Consider the following 15595-nt stretch of genomic DNA (forward strand, 5'->3'; position numbering starts at 1 on the left):
TTCTTACACTTTCCTTGGCTGTGTATAAAATGGTTTTAAAGGAACCAATAACTGGTGATCAGTTTAACCCTGAGAGATAGTATTATATAAACCTAAAGCTAATGTTAATGCAAAAAAAAAAAACTTCCTTTCAATAAAAAACAAACAAAAAAAATGTAGCTAGTCATTACTGTCAAGATGTACACACTCACACAGGTTCATGTTTGGACTGTCAAGGACATCACAACCTTTCTACCACATAATATTTTAAAAAAGCAGCACTGATTTTTTTTTATAAAATACATGCGTGATCACCTCTTTAAAGGAGGGAAAGAAAGCGGAAAGCAGTAAAAATCATGAAAAAAAAAATTGCTTATTTTTTGGATAAGGAAGCAGAACCTTTCAGATGTCGGCTCCAAACTGAATATGTAACTAAGTGTAGTCGTATGTCAGTGGCAACAGAGAGCTGCGTGAATCTGAAGAAAGGTATAAATAAAAAAGGTTTTAATGGTTATGGCAATAACAGGAACTCCCTTTGTCTTTCCTTCCCTCATCTTATTCCGTCACTTTTCCATTAAGGAGAGTTGTAAAATCCTCTCTAATTCCGCTTCTTCTTCTTTCCTTCTCCTTTCTTCCTCCTCCTGTGCCCGGGCCGAAAGCTCCATAGCCAATCGCAGGTCAGTGTCGGGGCTGGAGGTGGAGACAGAGCTGGAGGGTGTGGTGTCACTGAGGTCTACTAAAACTCCCTCAGACTCAGACCTGTGGTTATGTAACAGAACATAATAACACAATTTAAGAAAATGTACACGGGAATGAACAGAGCACTTAGAAAAACCACCCTACCTATGCTTCTCCTCTGCTAACTAGACTACTGATTAGAGATTTTTTACAGTTAAACAGCTATATTGTGAAATAGTATTACAATTTAAAATAATTTGTGATCTACTTTAATATATTTTAAAATGCAATTTATTCCTGTGATGGCAAAGCTGAGTTTTCAGCATCATTACTCCAGTCTTCAGTGTCACATGATCATTTAGAAGTCATTCTAATATGATGATTTGGTGCTCGAGAAACATTACTTATTATCAATTATCAAAAATCTTAGAAAACCTATTTAATGACAGATTAGAAAAATTTATAGACAAACATGACATAATAAATGAAGGTCAGTATGGCTTTAGAGCAAAGAGGTCCACATCAATGGCTTTAGTTGAAGCTGTGGAAGAAATTACGAACACCCTAGACAAAAAAAAATATGCAGTGGGAATATTTATTGATTTAAAGAAAGCTTTTGATACCCTTAATCACTCAATTCTACTCACTAAATTAGAAAAATATGGCATTAGGGGGGTGGCTTCGAACTGGATCAAAAGTTACTTAACTGAAAGACAACAGTTTGTGAAGTTGGGCGAGTTTACGTCACAGTGTCTGGGCATTGCTTGTGGGGTCCCTCAAGGATCAGTATTGGGTCCTAAATTATTTAATTTATATATAAATGACATATTTTGTGTATCTAAATTACTGAAATTTATATTATTTGCTGATGATACCAATATATTTTTTTCTTGTGATAATTATAATACACTTATAAAAATTGTAAATGAAGAATTAGTAAAACTAAAAACTTGGATGGATATTAATAAATTATCTTTGAATTTAAATAAAACGAAGGTAATGATGTTTGGTAATTATAAAGAAAACGCAGAAATATTATTAAGTATTGATGGTGTTGCATTAGAAATAGTGTCAGAAATTAAATTCTTGGGAATAACTATTGATAGTAAATTAAGCTGGAAACCACACATCAGATACATACAAGGCAAAGTATCTAAAAGTATTTCTATTATTAACAAAGTTAAATATGTCTTGGAATATAATGCACTATATATATTGTATTGTTCATTGGTTCTGCCCTATTTAACTTATTGTATAGAAATTTGGGGTAATAATTATAAAAGTTCACTACATACCCTCTTCTTACTCCAAAAACGAGCAGTTAGAATCATACATAAGGTGGGATATTTTGATCATACAAACATATTATTTTTGCAATCTAAAATTTTAAAACTTTTTGATTTAGTTGATTTTTATACTGCTCAATTCTTGTATAAAGCCAACAAAAATGATCTGCCGGGTAATATTCAAAAGTTCTTTTTAGGAAGAGAAGGGGGCTATAACCTAAGGGGATGTGAAAACTTTAAAGTCCAGGCGGTGAGAACCACCAGGAAAAGCTTGTGTGTGTCTGTGTGTGGTGTCAGACTTTGGAATGGGTTGGGAATACAGTTCAAGCAATGCCCAAATATTCACCAATTCAAATTAAAATTTAAAGAAATGGTGTTGACAAAATATGAAGCTGAGTGAGGGATCTGGGTGCTCTTGTGTTTGTGATTGGTAATTGTAAAATAAAACGGAAGTATTTAGGATTATAAACGGTTCCTATTTATTTATCTTGAGATTGTAAATGGTGACACAATTACAATAGAGTGGGATATGTACAGCTGAGTAAATAATGATAATGATTATTATTAATTATTATTGATATTACTGTTATTGTAAAACAATGTTTAAACAATATGCTAGGATATGGTTATACTTTATATTTGATGTGATTATTATAGATATCGGGACATATTTGAATGTTTACGATAATGAGGATTATCATATAGCATAGTTATTATTGAGACAGCATAATGTAATTGTAAGAAACTATAAATACCAAATAAATACTATTAAAAAAAATTAATTATTATTTATGTGACTGTTAATGGCAGCGGATGTATGGGGTAATATATGGGAAGGAATTGGGGGTGGGAGCAAATAAGTTATACACTTCTTTCCACTCCCTTTCGAGCAACTATTATTATTTATATCTATGTATATGGAAGATAAGCTGTGCTATGTTATTTTTATTTGTGTGTATGTGTGTTAATATATATGTATATATTATTTTATTTTATTTTGCTCGAAATAAACATTAATCAAATCAAATCAAATCAAAACATTAATCAAATGTTGAAAACAGTTGTGCTGCTTAATATTTTTGTGGAAAATGTGACATATTTCAGGATGTTTTGATTAATTAAATTCAAAAGAACAGCATTTTATTTTAGATAGAAAATATCTGTAACATCATAAAAGTATTCATTACGTAAAAAAACACCAACCCCAAAACTCTTGATCAGGGCTGCGTTTCCCGTACAACGACGTAACTCGCTGCTTAACTACCATAGTACGATGCGTCGTTGAAGAAATCAACTAGCTAGTCACGACTGTTTCCCGAAACCATATTGTCGCAAATTGGTCGTTCACCCACACTGGTTAATGATGTCACGCAGGTGTTGGAGTAATAACTACTTTTAATGAATCTGTTTGATATCGAATTAATGCTAGATGTTTTGCTATAAATTACAGACATGGCATCTGAAGACTATTTCTCATTTTTCTCTGTTATTTTGCTTTATTTCCAGATTCAATCATAGGCTCGTTCTTAAAGGAGTACCGGTAGTTCACTTTAAAAAAAACTTTTGCTGATAATTTACTCACCCCCATGTCATCCAAGATGTCCATGTCTTTCTTCAGTCGAAAAGAAATTAAGGTTTTTGATGAAAACATTCCAGGATTTTTCTCCATATAATGCACTTTGCTGGGCACCAAACGGTTCAAGGTCTAAATGACCGTTTCAGTGCAGCTTCAAAGGGCTTTAAACGATACCAGACGATGAATAAGGGTCTTATCAAGCGAAACGATCGCTCATTTAAAAAATAAATAACAAAGTTTAAGTTTTATAAGCTCAAATGCCCGCCTTGCTCTGTTCTGTGTGACTCTCCTGTTCGAACTCGTTCATCAAAATGAACGAATCTATTTCCGAGTCAATCCCTTTATTTCGTTCGTTAAATGAATCAAATGACTCGAAAAAAGATTCGTTCATTTTGATGAACGAGTTCGAACAGGAGTCACACAGAACAGAGCAAGGCGGGCATTTGAGCTTATAAAACTTAAACTTTGTTATTTATTTTTTAAATGAGCGATCGTTTCGCTTGATAAGACCCTTATTCATCGTCTGGAATCATTTAAAGCCCTTTGAACAGTTTGCAGTTTGCACTGAAACTGTCTTTTGGACCTTGAACCGTTTGGTGCCCAGTAAAGTGCATTATATGGAGAAAAATCCTGGAATGTTTTCATCAAAAACCTTAATTTCTTTTCGACTGAAGAAAGAAAGACATGGACATCTTGGATGACATGGGGGTGAGTAAATTATCAGCAAAAGTTTTTTTAAAAGTGAACTACTCCTTTAAGTACTAGAGCACATACGCATATGCACACTCTTCAAAAACGGTGCTTTAAATCTCGACAAACTAAAAGACGTAGGCTAAATTACATTTGTATGTATTCTAAATAAAAGAATAATAGATGTCAGCTTCCTTATTTTGCTCAAGATGAGGATTTATTGAGTCCACATGTCATGCAAACAAGAAACTATGCTTCTAACCACAGCTCGAGAGCTGTCGTTCCAAACACACAACTTTGCGATGCTGTTTGCGAATGTTCGTAGGAACGATGGTTTCGGGAAACACCGACTCGTTGAACTATGCTGATAACGACAGAACTTGCAACCATAGTTGGCTAACGATGCTTTTGGGAAACGCACCCCAGTATGTGTAACCTTATTTGCCCCAGAACAAAAGACTTGATATATAATGTAGAAATTACCCATCACTCAACCGGTTCATCATGGATTGTGTCGCCTGTCCATCAGAATCACTCAAAGTTTCCTACAAAAAAGACCCACCACACTGCATATTAGAGACAGACAACATCAAGATTTGCACAAAATACAGTCACAGGAAGCTTTCTGACCTGTGAATTAAGTGCACTGGACTCAAGCAGGCTCTGGTGAATGGCGTACTGGAGCAGCTCTTCATCATGGTGCACTGGGTTGTACTGGCGTGTGTTGGAGTGGCGGTAGCCTCCTCGGTGGTGATAGTGTGAAGGTGCCATGAACACAGACGGACACACCTCGAATTGATCAGGTTCTGCAGGAGCAACTAAACAACATTTAGTGAAAAATACAACATGTTAGAACATTTCCCTGCTGGACCAATCCAAATAACTCATTCTTAATATGAGGTGAAGTGCTTGAGATGGTTTGTGATTGATATAGTTTAAGGGATAGTTCACCCAAAAACAATTAAATTCTGTCATCATTTACTCACCCTCAAGTTATTCCAAACCTGTATTAATTTCGTTCTTTTGTTGAACACAAAAGAAGATATTTTGAAGAATGTCAGAGACCAAACAGTTGGTGTAACCCATTTTTTTTCCATACTATGGAAGTCAATGGGGTCCATCAACTGTTAGGTTAAACATATTCTTCAAAATATCTTCTTTTGTGTTCAGCAGAAGAAAGAAATTCATACAGGTTTGAACCAACTTGAGGGTGAGTGAATGATGACAGATTTTTTGGTTGAACTATCTCTTTAAAAGTTATTCAAACAGACGAGGAATAAAACAATCTATTTCCAAACCTGAAGCCTGGTTGTCACACTTCTCTTCTGTGGGTGTGGGTGTAGAAGCTGATTGGTTGGTGTCCAGAGGCTCATCTGTACTGCACTTGTTGACGTTTCCAAATGTGATGCGGGCATTCAACACATGGAACAGTGGGATTTCTGTAGGAACACAACAGAAATAGAACCCATGAACTAGTTATATTGAAGCCATTCACACAAGCAATATACATCATTGATATCTGCATTCTCTGTCTGACGACCAAAATTTAAGCAGAAATGTTATACAAAGTTTTCTTTAAAGACAACACCTAAGTTCAGGCTTGAAACATTAAAGCAGTCTTGAAAAACAGGAAAGTAAGATTGGTTAATACTAAACCATCTTCCATACATAATTTGCAAACGTGTAGTTGACTGTTATAAGTAAATGGTAAATGGACTGCATTTATATAGCGCTTTCACAGACCCAATGGCCACCAAAGCGCTTTACAATTTGCCTCACATTCACCCATTCACTCACTCATTCATACACCGACGGGCGACGGCAGCCATGCAAGGCGCTATCCAGCTCGTCGGGAGCAGCTGGGGTTAGGTGTCTTGCTCATGGACACCTCGACACTTGGTCAGGTGGAACCGAGGATTGAACCACCAACCTTCCGGTTTGTAGACAACCCACATGAACCACTGAGCGAGCCACTGCCGCCCCATAAGTGTACTTGTAGTTTTGTTGCAGGTTAGATAAGTTAATATTCAAGCTGACGCATAGCATTACACATTTTTTTGCTGGACAGGGTTTAATTTCAGAACTGAGGAGTAGGGCTGTTTGTTCCTCTTTTTAATTCTTCCACTCACCGATCTTCACAGGAAAGCCAGGGGGAAACCTGAGGTTGATGAAGTCCTTGAGTCGGGCAAAGTGAGTGCTGGTGCGAGCCATCAGGTCAATGATGGGAGTGACCTGCTCCACCAGAGACAGAGGATGCTCCTCGCTCATCCACAGGGTGCCTTTAAACCTGAGAAGGGGTCACAAAAACTCAAACCATTTTCTTCAATTCTTACACACACGCACACTCCAACTCAAAAGATTGAGGTCAGTAAGATTGTAATTTCACAATGTAACCGTTTTTCATCAAATAAATGCAGTCTTGGTGAGCATAAGAGACTTTTTCTAAAACAAATTATACAGCAGTGTGTGCATATATAATATATACAATTTATTTATTTTGTGTGTCAGCATATGTGCTAAATAAATAAATAAATATGCTTAAGAGTCAATAATTGGATCATTATTGCAGTACTAATTACTATGTTTCTAGCATGTTTTTGTTTTATGTTTGGCAACAGTTCTTCTAACCCTAATTGATGGTGTGTGTGTAGCTTTTCATTTCTTAAAGAGGTACATCGATTTTTGGTCAAGATCTTGTATTGACAATGCAAGAGTCCAGCACTCTGTAAAGTCTCCTCCAGAACATCCCAAATACTTTTAATGAAATTAAGGTCTGGATTGGTGCCAATTCATGCGTGAAAATGTCTTGTTTAAGAAATGAAAAGCAACACACTCCATCAATTAGTCAGAAAAACTGTTGCCAAACAGAAAACATGCTAGATTCATAATAATCACACACATTTTATTTATAAAAAAAAAAAAAAAAAAAAAAAAATTTGTGAAGTTGAGTGAAAGTCCTGTCTTACTTCTGTGTTCTGATGGTGAGCTCAAAGGGTCGACCAATATCTCTACCCTGCAGGTCGAAGTTGGGGTTAAAGTACTCCTCTGGAGTAATAGCTGTGGGGTTTGTGGCAGTGGCAAACTCCATAGTCATGTCCTGTAATCATACATAGAAACATAAAATACAGAATCCTTCCAGCTTTGTAAAATACAGTAAAAAAAACACCGGGAGACACTTAGTCACCATGAAATCAAAAATGACCATTCTTATTTCTTAATTAAATATTGCAGTATTTATTATAAATGATTTCAAGTGCACATCCGGTGTCCCTAATCAATATAACTCCTCTCTTGCAGCAATATTTCTTCTCTGATGACGAGTTTAATGTTGCGAGGGTCACTCACATGAGATCCCAGCAATAGCAAACCACAACCATCCAATCAATTTCCGATTGTTTAACGATGTTGTTAACTCAGACATACATCACAATAGGGAAGAAAAGACTATCGCAACTTCTGTTTCATGTTGACTTTAAGCCACATGGAAGTATGAATGTCACTGTGTGAATGTATCTGAATTAGATCAAGTATCAAACCAAGATATATTTTTTAAAAGAAAGATGGCACAAGCACACATTAAGCATAACAATCCACAAAAGTAAGTTTGTTAGGCTTCATATTACTAATCAACAGATACTATTCAAAATGTACATAAAGTATTTGGAACATGTTCATAGTTAATGTAATGAACTAGAGAAGAAAGGATTCATAGACCCACAAAAAAAAATCACCTTGAGACCTGTTGGTTAAAATTCATTTCTAAAATGTCTTAGAATTATTAAGTTATTTCTGAAAAATACCGCTCGGTTTGATATTTTGCATCCAATTTAATGACAGACATACTGTACATTCTTAAAGGGATACTCCACCGTTTTTTCATATTAAACTATGTTATTCTCTTATCTAAGACGAGTTGATACATACCTCTCTCGTCTCAGTGCGTGCACTGAATCGCTCTGTCGGGCGGAGAACTTTGAGAGCAGTTAGCTTAGCCCCATTCATTGTATACTACTGCAGGCGTGCAGGTCACGTTGGTTCTATTGACGGAAATGAGAGGGAGAGGAAGAGGGAGAGGGAGAGGGAGAGGGAGAGGACTTTTCACGAGTAAAGATATTACAGCGCCGAGTCGAAGTGCTCCCAATAAGTGCTATTCCGCCATACATTATAGTCATCCATTTTACCCGCTTATAAAAAGCGCCACATTTTATTTAGTGTCACCATACTTGGTCGTGTAACTACATTTAAATAAAGAAAACGTGGATGTGTTTGGTCGCTTCTAACTTCATCTCTGTTTGGCCCATATACAATGAATAAGGCTAAGCTAACTGCTCTCAAAGTTCTCCGCCCGACAGAGCGATTCAGTGCACGCACTGAGACGAGAGAGGTATGTATCAACTCGTCTTAGATAAGAGAATAACATAGTTTAATATGAAAAAAACGGTGGAGTATCCCTTTAAGTGTGGCTGAAGTGTCCAAACAGTTAAGAAGAAAATAAATTCAGTGTCCGTTTCGTGTGCTCGTCTTACCCCTTGAGCACCGATCTGTTGTTCTACGGTGCCGAGTAAAGATTCCAGAACATTCCTTTCACCTGTGGAGATCAAAAGCATCAGAAATTGATATTAATCAGTTCACATAACAGAGAGCTGCAGGGAACAGCCTATTGACTCTTTACCACCGACAGAGTGCTGGATCCCAATGTGGAACAATTTCATGAGCTTTTATTGGCGGAAAAGCACTTATGGGCTTCAAACTGATCCCTCCAACATGAAACTGATAATGTCAGAGGCCAGGGGACTAGATCACATTAAACTGCTCCTCAAATCTGTTTACAGCTGAAACACAAATGCGGTGACAGTCGGATGTTCAAATGATAGACATGTTGTTAATATGTTTGTCACCCCACACAGCTGCTCCACTTAATTTTCTCTGTCCATCTATTCAATATGTGTAAATTGATTTTTCTAACTTTAGCCCATTCCATCAAAGGAGCTTGTGATTGCATAACACGCTGAATCAAAATACTTTACATTACACTGGTTAAACAAAGACTGTGGTGTGCTAGATTGTTTGTGTGCTGGTTATGTACTGTAATAACAACAATTAAGTCACAGTTCATCCTTCAAATAAGTGGATACATAGGTCGGTTTTGAGAGAGATTAGCAGTTTCCCGGTCGAGCATCAGCACCATTTTGGTGGAAAAGGGGTATGATATATATAGTGTAAATCTTAAAGTGGGTTAATTACTTTTTATCCTGGCCTTCTCCTCGTCTGTGAGGTGCTCCGTCCTGGTGCGAATCACAACGTTCACATTGTTCACTGAAAAAACCTGCCAAAAGCATCATCATCACCCACAGGACAAAGACTGCCTTATTCTTAAACTCACTACTCTAAAAAGAGAGTCTGATGTTTCTGAATATTAACTTTTCACTTTGGAGTATCTGTAATTCTAAAAGAGCAAATTTTCTCCTTCCAATGATTCTTAATGGTATTATAGTTCATAAACAGCTGGTTGATGCCTCACCTTGGCTTCAAATCCATTTACTACTTCTGTTCTGTCTGACCTCCAACCCCAGATACCGGATTTAGACCTGAACACAGAATTAATGTTTTAATAGCATCTCTGATTTAAACTTCAGCAACAAAAATGGTGTTAAAAGTTCAATTTCAATTAATCAAGTCAGTTTGAGTCAATGTTCAAAAATATTCACCCAAATCCATATATTTTATACACTATTGTTCAAAAGTTTGCGGTCGGTAAGATTTTTATTGAATGAAATTAACACTTTTTTCCAGCAAAGATGCAATAAATTTATCGAAAAATTACAGTAAAGACAGTAACAATGTTACAAAAAATTTATATTTCAAATAAAAGCTGTTCTTCTGAACATCTGATTCATCAAATAATCTTGAAAAACATAAACCAGGGGGTTCCGCAAAAATATTAAGCAGCACGACTGTTTTCAACATTGATAATAATAAGAAATGTTTCCTGAGCACTAAATCAGCATATTAGAATGATTTCTGAAGGATCATGTGACACTGAAGACTGGAGTAATGATGCTGAAAATTCAGCTTTGCCATCACAGGAAAGTAGAAAACAGTTACATAAAAAATAGAAAGCAGTTATTTTACAATGTAATAATTAATATTTCATAATATTACGTTTTTTACTGCATTTCAAATAAATGCAGCCTTGGTGAGCATAAGAGACTTCTTTCAAAAACATTAAAAAGTCTAACTGACCCTAATCTTTTGAACAGTAGTACATTTATTAGAAGTAAATAGTATATACGTGGCCATACCTCTCAAACGCAATGTCCCTTGTGTCCAGATATGTGTTAACAATAGGTGTTGTCAGCCTCTTGGCAACTTCCTGTTCAGCGGGCTGCATGGAGTCCAGAGTGACATCCTCGATCTCGCGGGAGAGATCAAAGCGCTCGGTGTCCACCACCTCGTCCTCGTGATTAACTTCCATCAGCTCAGTGCAGTTGTCTGTGAGAACACACGTTACTGATCAATCACAAATAAACATCAGGCATATTATTCATCCTCATGCAAAGTGCACTAGTGAACATACAAATGTGAACTTCGTGTAGGCTTCAGAAGAATTCACAGCACATTTGCTAGAACCCCACCACCAAATGAATGTGTAAACTACAGATGGGCGAACTAGACTAGACAGTCAGAGAGAATAACTAACTCTCTTCTCTGAAGATATAGCTTCTTCTTCCTCTGATCCAGGTCATGTTGTCAAAGCCCAGCAGGGTGGTGTCCACTCTCAGACAGGCCCCACTCTTCCAGATTCTGCACACGTCGCTGGGACACACGCGGGATACCAGAGGAACTGGAGTGAGAAAGAAGCACAAGATGAGGATCATTCAACATCCTAGAAAAGTCATAAGGATTCATGAGAGGAGAGAAAAAAAGAAAGAAGAGCACTTACTCCAGCTAGTAAACTCCCACTTCATCTCCATGTAGAAATCTGGAGACTGGGATAAAAAGAGCTTCATTACACTTCAGGCCCTTTCACATGACTTGCATCAGGGCTTCAACCAGAAGCTGCTCCTGACTAAATTTAGGTAGGGCCGATTCTGGGTCTTAGCTCTAGTTTATGGTTTTGTAAGATTTATATTCTAATCACTGAACACATGCATAACACTCTTGGCAGAGGCGTTATTCAGCCTTGGGGTGGAGTTTCTAATGTTGATTGACAAGCTTCCTTTAAGTACACATGACACACGTATAGAATGCTATCTTAGTATTGACTTAACGTAATATTTATTGCCTCAGAATGTTGTTTTAGAATATTACAAGTGGAGGAATTCCGGTGAGGAAAACAAAGTCATGTCTATTCTCAGAACAAACCTTAAACAAACACAGCAGAACTATATAAAGGCTATATATATGAGCATGTTTAAACTAAAGGATTTATACTTTCATTAATTTGACATGCTACTCCATATAGGACGAACAGAAAAGCCAACTAGTTACTGACCTAATGCAGACTAATATACATATAGCTAAAGCGAATTGATATCGTCTTGAGCGAGGTCTGGAGCGAGGTTTACGTAAGTTAACCTGAAAAAAAGCAGGGCCCCCAATGGCTCTCTATTAGAGCCCGCCACAGTTCCATTTTTCAGCACAGATTTACATTGGATTTACATTCTGCTCACTTTATGACTAAAAATAGTCTAGAAAATCCAATAACAATATTTGTTGCAGATAATGCAGAATGCTAAACACATTTACAATTTATTATTGAGTCAGTTTCTATGTCCTTACAGACGAGCCGCGGCTGGCTTAAACACAAGCGTCACGTGCCACGTCATGCAATTTTATGAGGTTGTTTGGTAGCAAGAAAGCATATGCAGTGCACAGTGAAAAGTGAAAGCAAAAGTTACAATATTTGAGCTTAGAAGAACAGTGCCAAATGAAAATGAAGTCGGATTGCTGAAAGAATAAAACAATATGCCTTTGATGTTAACACACAGAAAGGGTTTTGTAATGGCCTTGTAGCGAAATCAATGGCAAAAGCATAATATAATTTACACACTACCATTCAAAACCTTGAAACTAAATTTGTTTTAGGAAATTGCAAGGATGCATTAAAATGATCAAACTTGACCGCTTATATTAAGGAATGTTAATAAATTCTGTTCTTTTGAAATGTCAAATCCTGAAATCCTGAAAAAAATGTATCACAGTTTCCACAAAAATATTAAGCAGCACAACTGTTTTCAACATTGATCATAAACAAGAAATGTTTCTTGAGCACCAAAGCAGCATTTTAGAATGATTTCTGAAGGATCATGTGGCACTAAAGAATGGACTAATTAAATGCAATAATATTTCGCAATATTACTGTTTCTACTGTATTTTGACAGACGCACCTCTCGGATCTTGCACAGTAGCTCTGGAACGCCACCCAACGCAGTGGAGGCTTTGACATAATCTCGCCGCTGGAGCACCAGCTGCACCATCTCAGGATCTCCTGTGCTAACCGCTTCCTGCAGCACTGTACAGACAACAAGATGATATATGACCTAATATGCTTACCCAAGGATATAGACTTGTAATGGAAAGGTAAACATACTAGTCTAGCACCACTATAAATCACATATGACAAAAAAGACTAATGACCAGTAAGGATGTGATTATTAGAGTATATATAATGCTCGCTGAATCTCCGAAAAGCTGAAACAGAGGTACTAAACACTTTCACTGGCTGGAAAAACCACTGATGACACAAGCCGAGGACGTGGTGGTGGTAATAGTTCTAATGGCATTCTTGTGAGAGCCAATGCAGTTTACTTTGAAGACCGCTATGGCTTCATTCTCACCTGTCCAATGTTTGTCATTTTCTTTGGAAACATCCGCGCCGTGTCTGAGCAGCACTCTCACGGACTCCAAGTGTCCAAGTGAGACGGCCAGGTGCAGAGGGGTCCGGCCCCGGGGATCCACCTCTTCAATGTAACTCTGAAAGGAGTGTAAACACAGACAGTTCATATCTTATGGAGGAAACTGAAAAGGGGCAAAAAATCATAAGCATTGCTGCATGGCTTGTGACAATGTGGAACGCAACTGTAATTAACCAGAATATTAGACCCTCTTCCTGTGAAATGATGTCTGATTTATCAGTCACCTACAGCATGGGGTTTTCAATCTTTTAGATGCCACATACAGTGGGGGAAATAATTATTTGATCCCCTGCTGATTTTGTAAGTTAGTTTGCCCACTTACAAAGAAATGAAGGGTCTATAATTTTTATGGTAGGTTTATTTTAACAGATAGAGACAGAATATGAAACAAAAAATCCAGAAACAACACATTATATAAAGGTCTACAATCTGGTCCCTGACGTGTGACGTTTGACAGCTCTTTGGACAGATTAGCCCTGTCTTTAGTGACAGGGCTAATCTGTGTTCCACATGGGCAGATAACCAATCACTGGGAAGCTGAATTCTTGCTGGTTGGTAGGAGACAAAATACTTATTTCACTCTAACAAATGCAAATCAATTAATTACAAGCTTTATATAATGTGTTTCTCTGAATTTTTTGGTTGATATTCTCTCTCTATCCATTAAAACAAACCTACAATAAAAAATATAGACCCTTAATTTATTTTTAAGTGGGCAAACTTACAAAATCAGCAGGGGATCAAATAATTATTTTTCCCACTGTACCCACAAATATGATCATCCTCATGTGAAGGACCACTCGTCTTAAAATGTAAAAGGCATCTATGTATTTAAATGTATAAAGACCCCATTTTTTATGTGAAAAATAAATGTTATAAATATGTGCAAAATATTATTTAGTTTCGTTTTAGTTTTTTTTCTACTAACTACAGTACTGTTAGTGTTATTAATAATCATCAACATTTTTATCTTATTTTTTACATTGAATTTCTCTAAACTTTTCCACGGAACCCAAATTAAAAAGCACATCTATAGCATGGTGCAGTAAAATGAATCTCTACTGTTACTTAGATGAGCTCACCAGCTCTCCAGTGCAATGCAAAACAGCAGGGCTGTGGCTAACAAGTGGATGGCAAGCTGATGAAGCATTTTGCAGTAAGATCCAATAATGCACCAAGTCCAATATCATTAGATTATTAAACACATGACACGCATGTCATGACATCCACAGGAGGCAGAAATCTCTCAGCGGTCAAATCATTGATTAATTTTACCATTAGCTTCATAGTGTGTACAGACATCAGCAGCATTTACGGATATCTCACACATACCGTCTGTAGCTCCTTTTCCAGCTTCCTGTAATCATTCTCCCACACCAGGATATGCAGTGGAAACCTGAGGCTGAAATCCTCGACGCTAGCAGCGGTGGCGGATAACATTCTGGCTCGATCTAACTCTCCGTGTCTCAGCCTCCGAAATCAAGAGCCAGCCTTCGAGCTAGCTACTGTCATGAACCATCAAATCTCTTCATGCGTCAATTCATTTCTGATAAATATACAGAGACTCTGGCTATTAAACAGATGAAGACGCCTAAGCAAAGGAAACGCCGAAAACGCAACCAACTTTTTTCAAAATAAACTTTTGAAAAACAAGGAAGTGGCAGGTTGAAACTATGTGGGTAGGGGTGTATCCAGTCATTTGAAAAACGGTTCCCCCAAACCTTTTTGCATTTAGTTGTATTTATAAATATTGTTCTCAACATAAAATGGTCGATAAGAGCCTAATTAGCTATACATGCTCTATCACAAAATCGTAAAGGATACATTATTATTTTTTCTAATTAAAATTGACAAGCCCAATGCCAGACTAAACCATTCCATATGAAGGAGGGGTGGTCGTGTTCTAAAATATGCCAAATTCTCTTAAATCAACGAGTGAATTTTGCATAATCTTAATTAGATTAAACAAAAATGTTTTTCAAATGAAAAATCAGTAAACAATTGTAATAATTCATCTCACTGGTACTGTCTGAAATTCGTTCGCCTGCGAGGGTAAGCGCGACGCCGCCTCTGTGTTTTAAATGATCTTCAGCTCATCAGGAGCGGCTCGCGACTGGAGCCGCTCCTGCGCATGCGCGGAAACGAACGCAGTATGTTATGAAGATCGCGTCCTCCTAGAGATGCCTTGCATTTCATTTGCCGACACTGTTTGGCTCATTTGAGTTTGAAGATATATTCCAAACATAAAGAGGATTTATTTGTTTTCAGACTTACTTATTCAGTATAATCGTCTCACGGCCTGTAAATAAATGTATAAATGAATAGAATATCTCACGCGTTGCAGTGAAGCGTCTGTCCACTGTGTGTCAGGCAGCGCTAGAAAGCTGATTTATCGAGACACTCAAATGTGTGGTCTGGGAGGGCAGATGGCACTCGACTGCAATCTTATGGGTTACTGGCAGTGGCAA

General features: G+C 37.2%; 1 protein-coding gene across 2 annotated transcripts; it reads right to left on the reverse strand.

Moving 5' to 3' along the window:
• Positions 1 to 143: 143 nt before the first annotated feature.
• ankrd13a (ankyrin repeat domain 13A) lies at positions 144 to 14940 on the reverse strand. Of its 2 annotated transcripts, none has more exons than XM_056263837.1 (15): positions 14460 to 14940; positions 13050 to 13185; positions 12600 to 12724; positions 11153 to 11198; positions 10910 to 11053; positions 10512 to 10701; positions 9731 to 9797; positions 9454 to 9535; positions 8736 to 8797; positions 7176 to 7306; positions 6339 to 6496; positions 5508 to 5648; positions 4840 to 5015; positions 4693 to 4754; positions 144 to 738 (listed from the first exon to the last, which is right to left on the reverse strand). In XM_056263837.1, exons 1-15 carry the CDS (start codon positions 14565 to 14567, stop codon positions 543 to 545), a joined length of 1824 nt encoding a protein of 607 aa, XP_056119812.1. In that variant the 5' UTR covers positions 14568 to 14940; the 3' UTR covers positions 144 to 542. The 2 variants fall into 2 exon arrangements, with proteins under 2 accessions (XP_056119812.1, XP_056119811.1); XM_056263836.1 differs by having other exon boundaries at positions 4840 to 5027; positions 14460 to 14938.
• Between the last annotated feature and the right edge of the window lie 655 nt (positions 14941 to 15595).

This window comes from Rhinichthys klamathensis, unplaced genomic scaffold (genome assembly GCF_029890125.1).
Source record: "Rhinichthys klamathensis goyatoka isolate OS25496 unplaced genomic scaffold, OSU_Roscu_1.1 h1tg000210l_1, whole genome shotgun sequence".
Lineage (NCBI taxonomy): Eukaryota > Metazoa > Chordata > Actinopteri > Cypriniformes > Leuciscidae > Rhinichthys > Rhinichthys klamathensis.

Excerpts from the sequence above, each read along its gene's own strand:
- ankrd13a (XM_056263836.1), bottom strand. The coding sequence starts at position 14,567 with ATGTTATCCGCCACCGCTGCTAGCGTCGAGGATTTCAGCCTCAGGTTT. Across the intron at positions 8,798-9,453 it reads GGAGAAGGCCAGGATAAAAA|GTGAAAGGAATGTTCTGGAA; the intron begins GTAATTAACCCA and ends TGATCTCCACAG. Across the intron at positions 4,755-4,839 it reads CCAGTGCACTTAATTCACAG|GAAACTTTGAGTGATTCTGA; the intron begins GTCAGAAAGCTT and ends TCTTTTTTGTAG.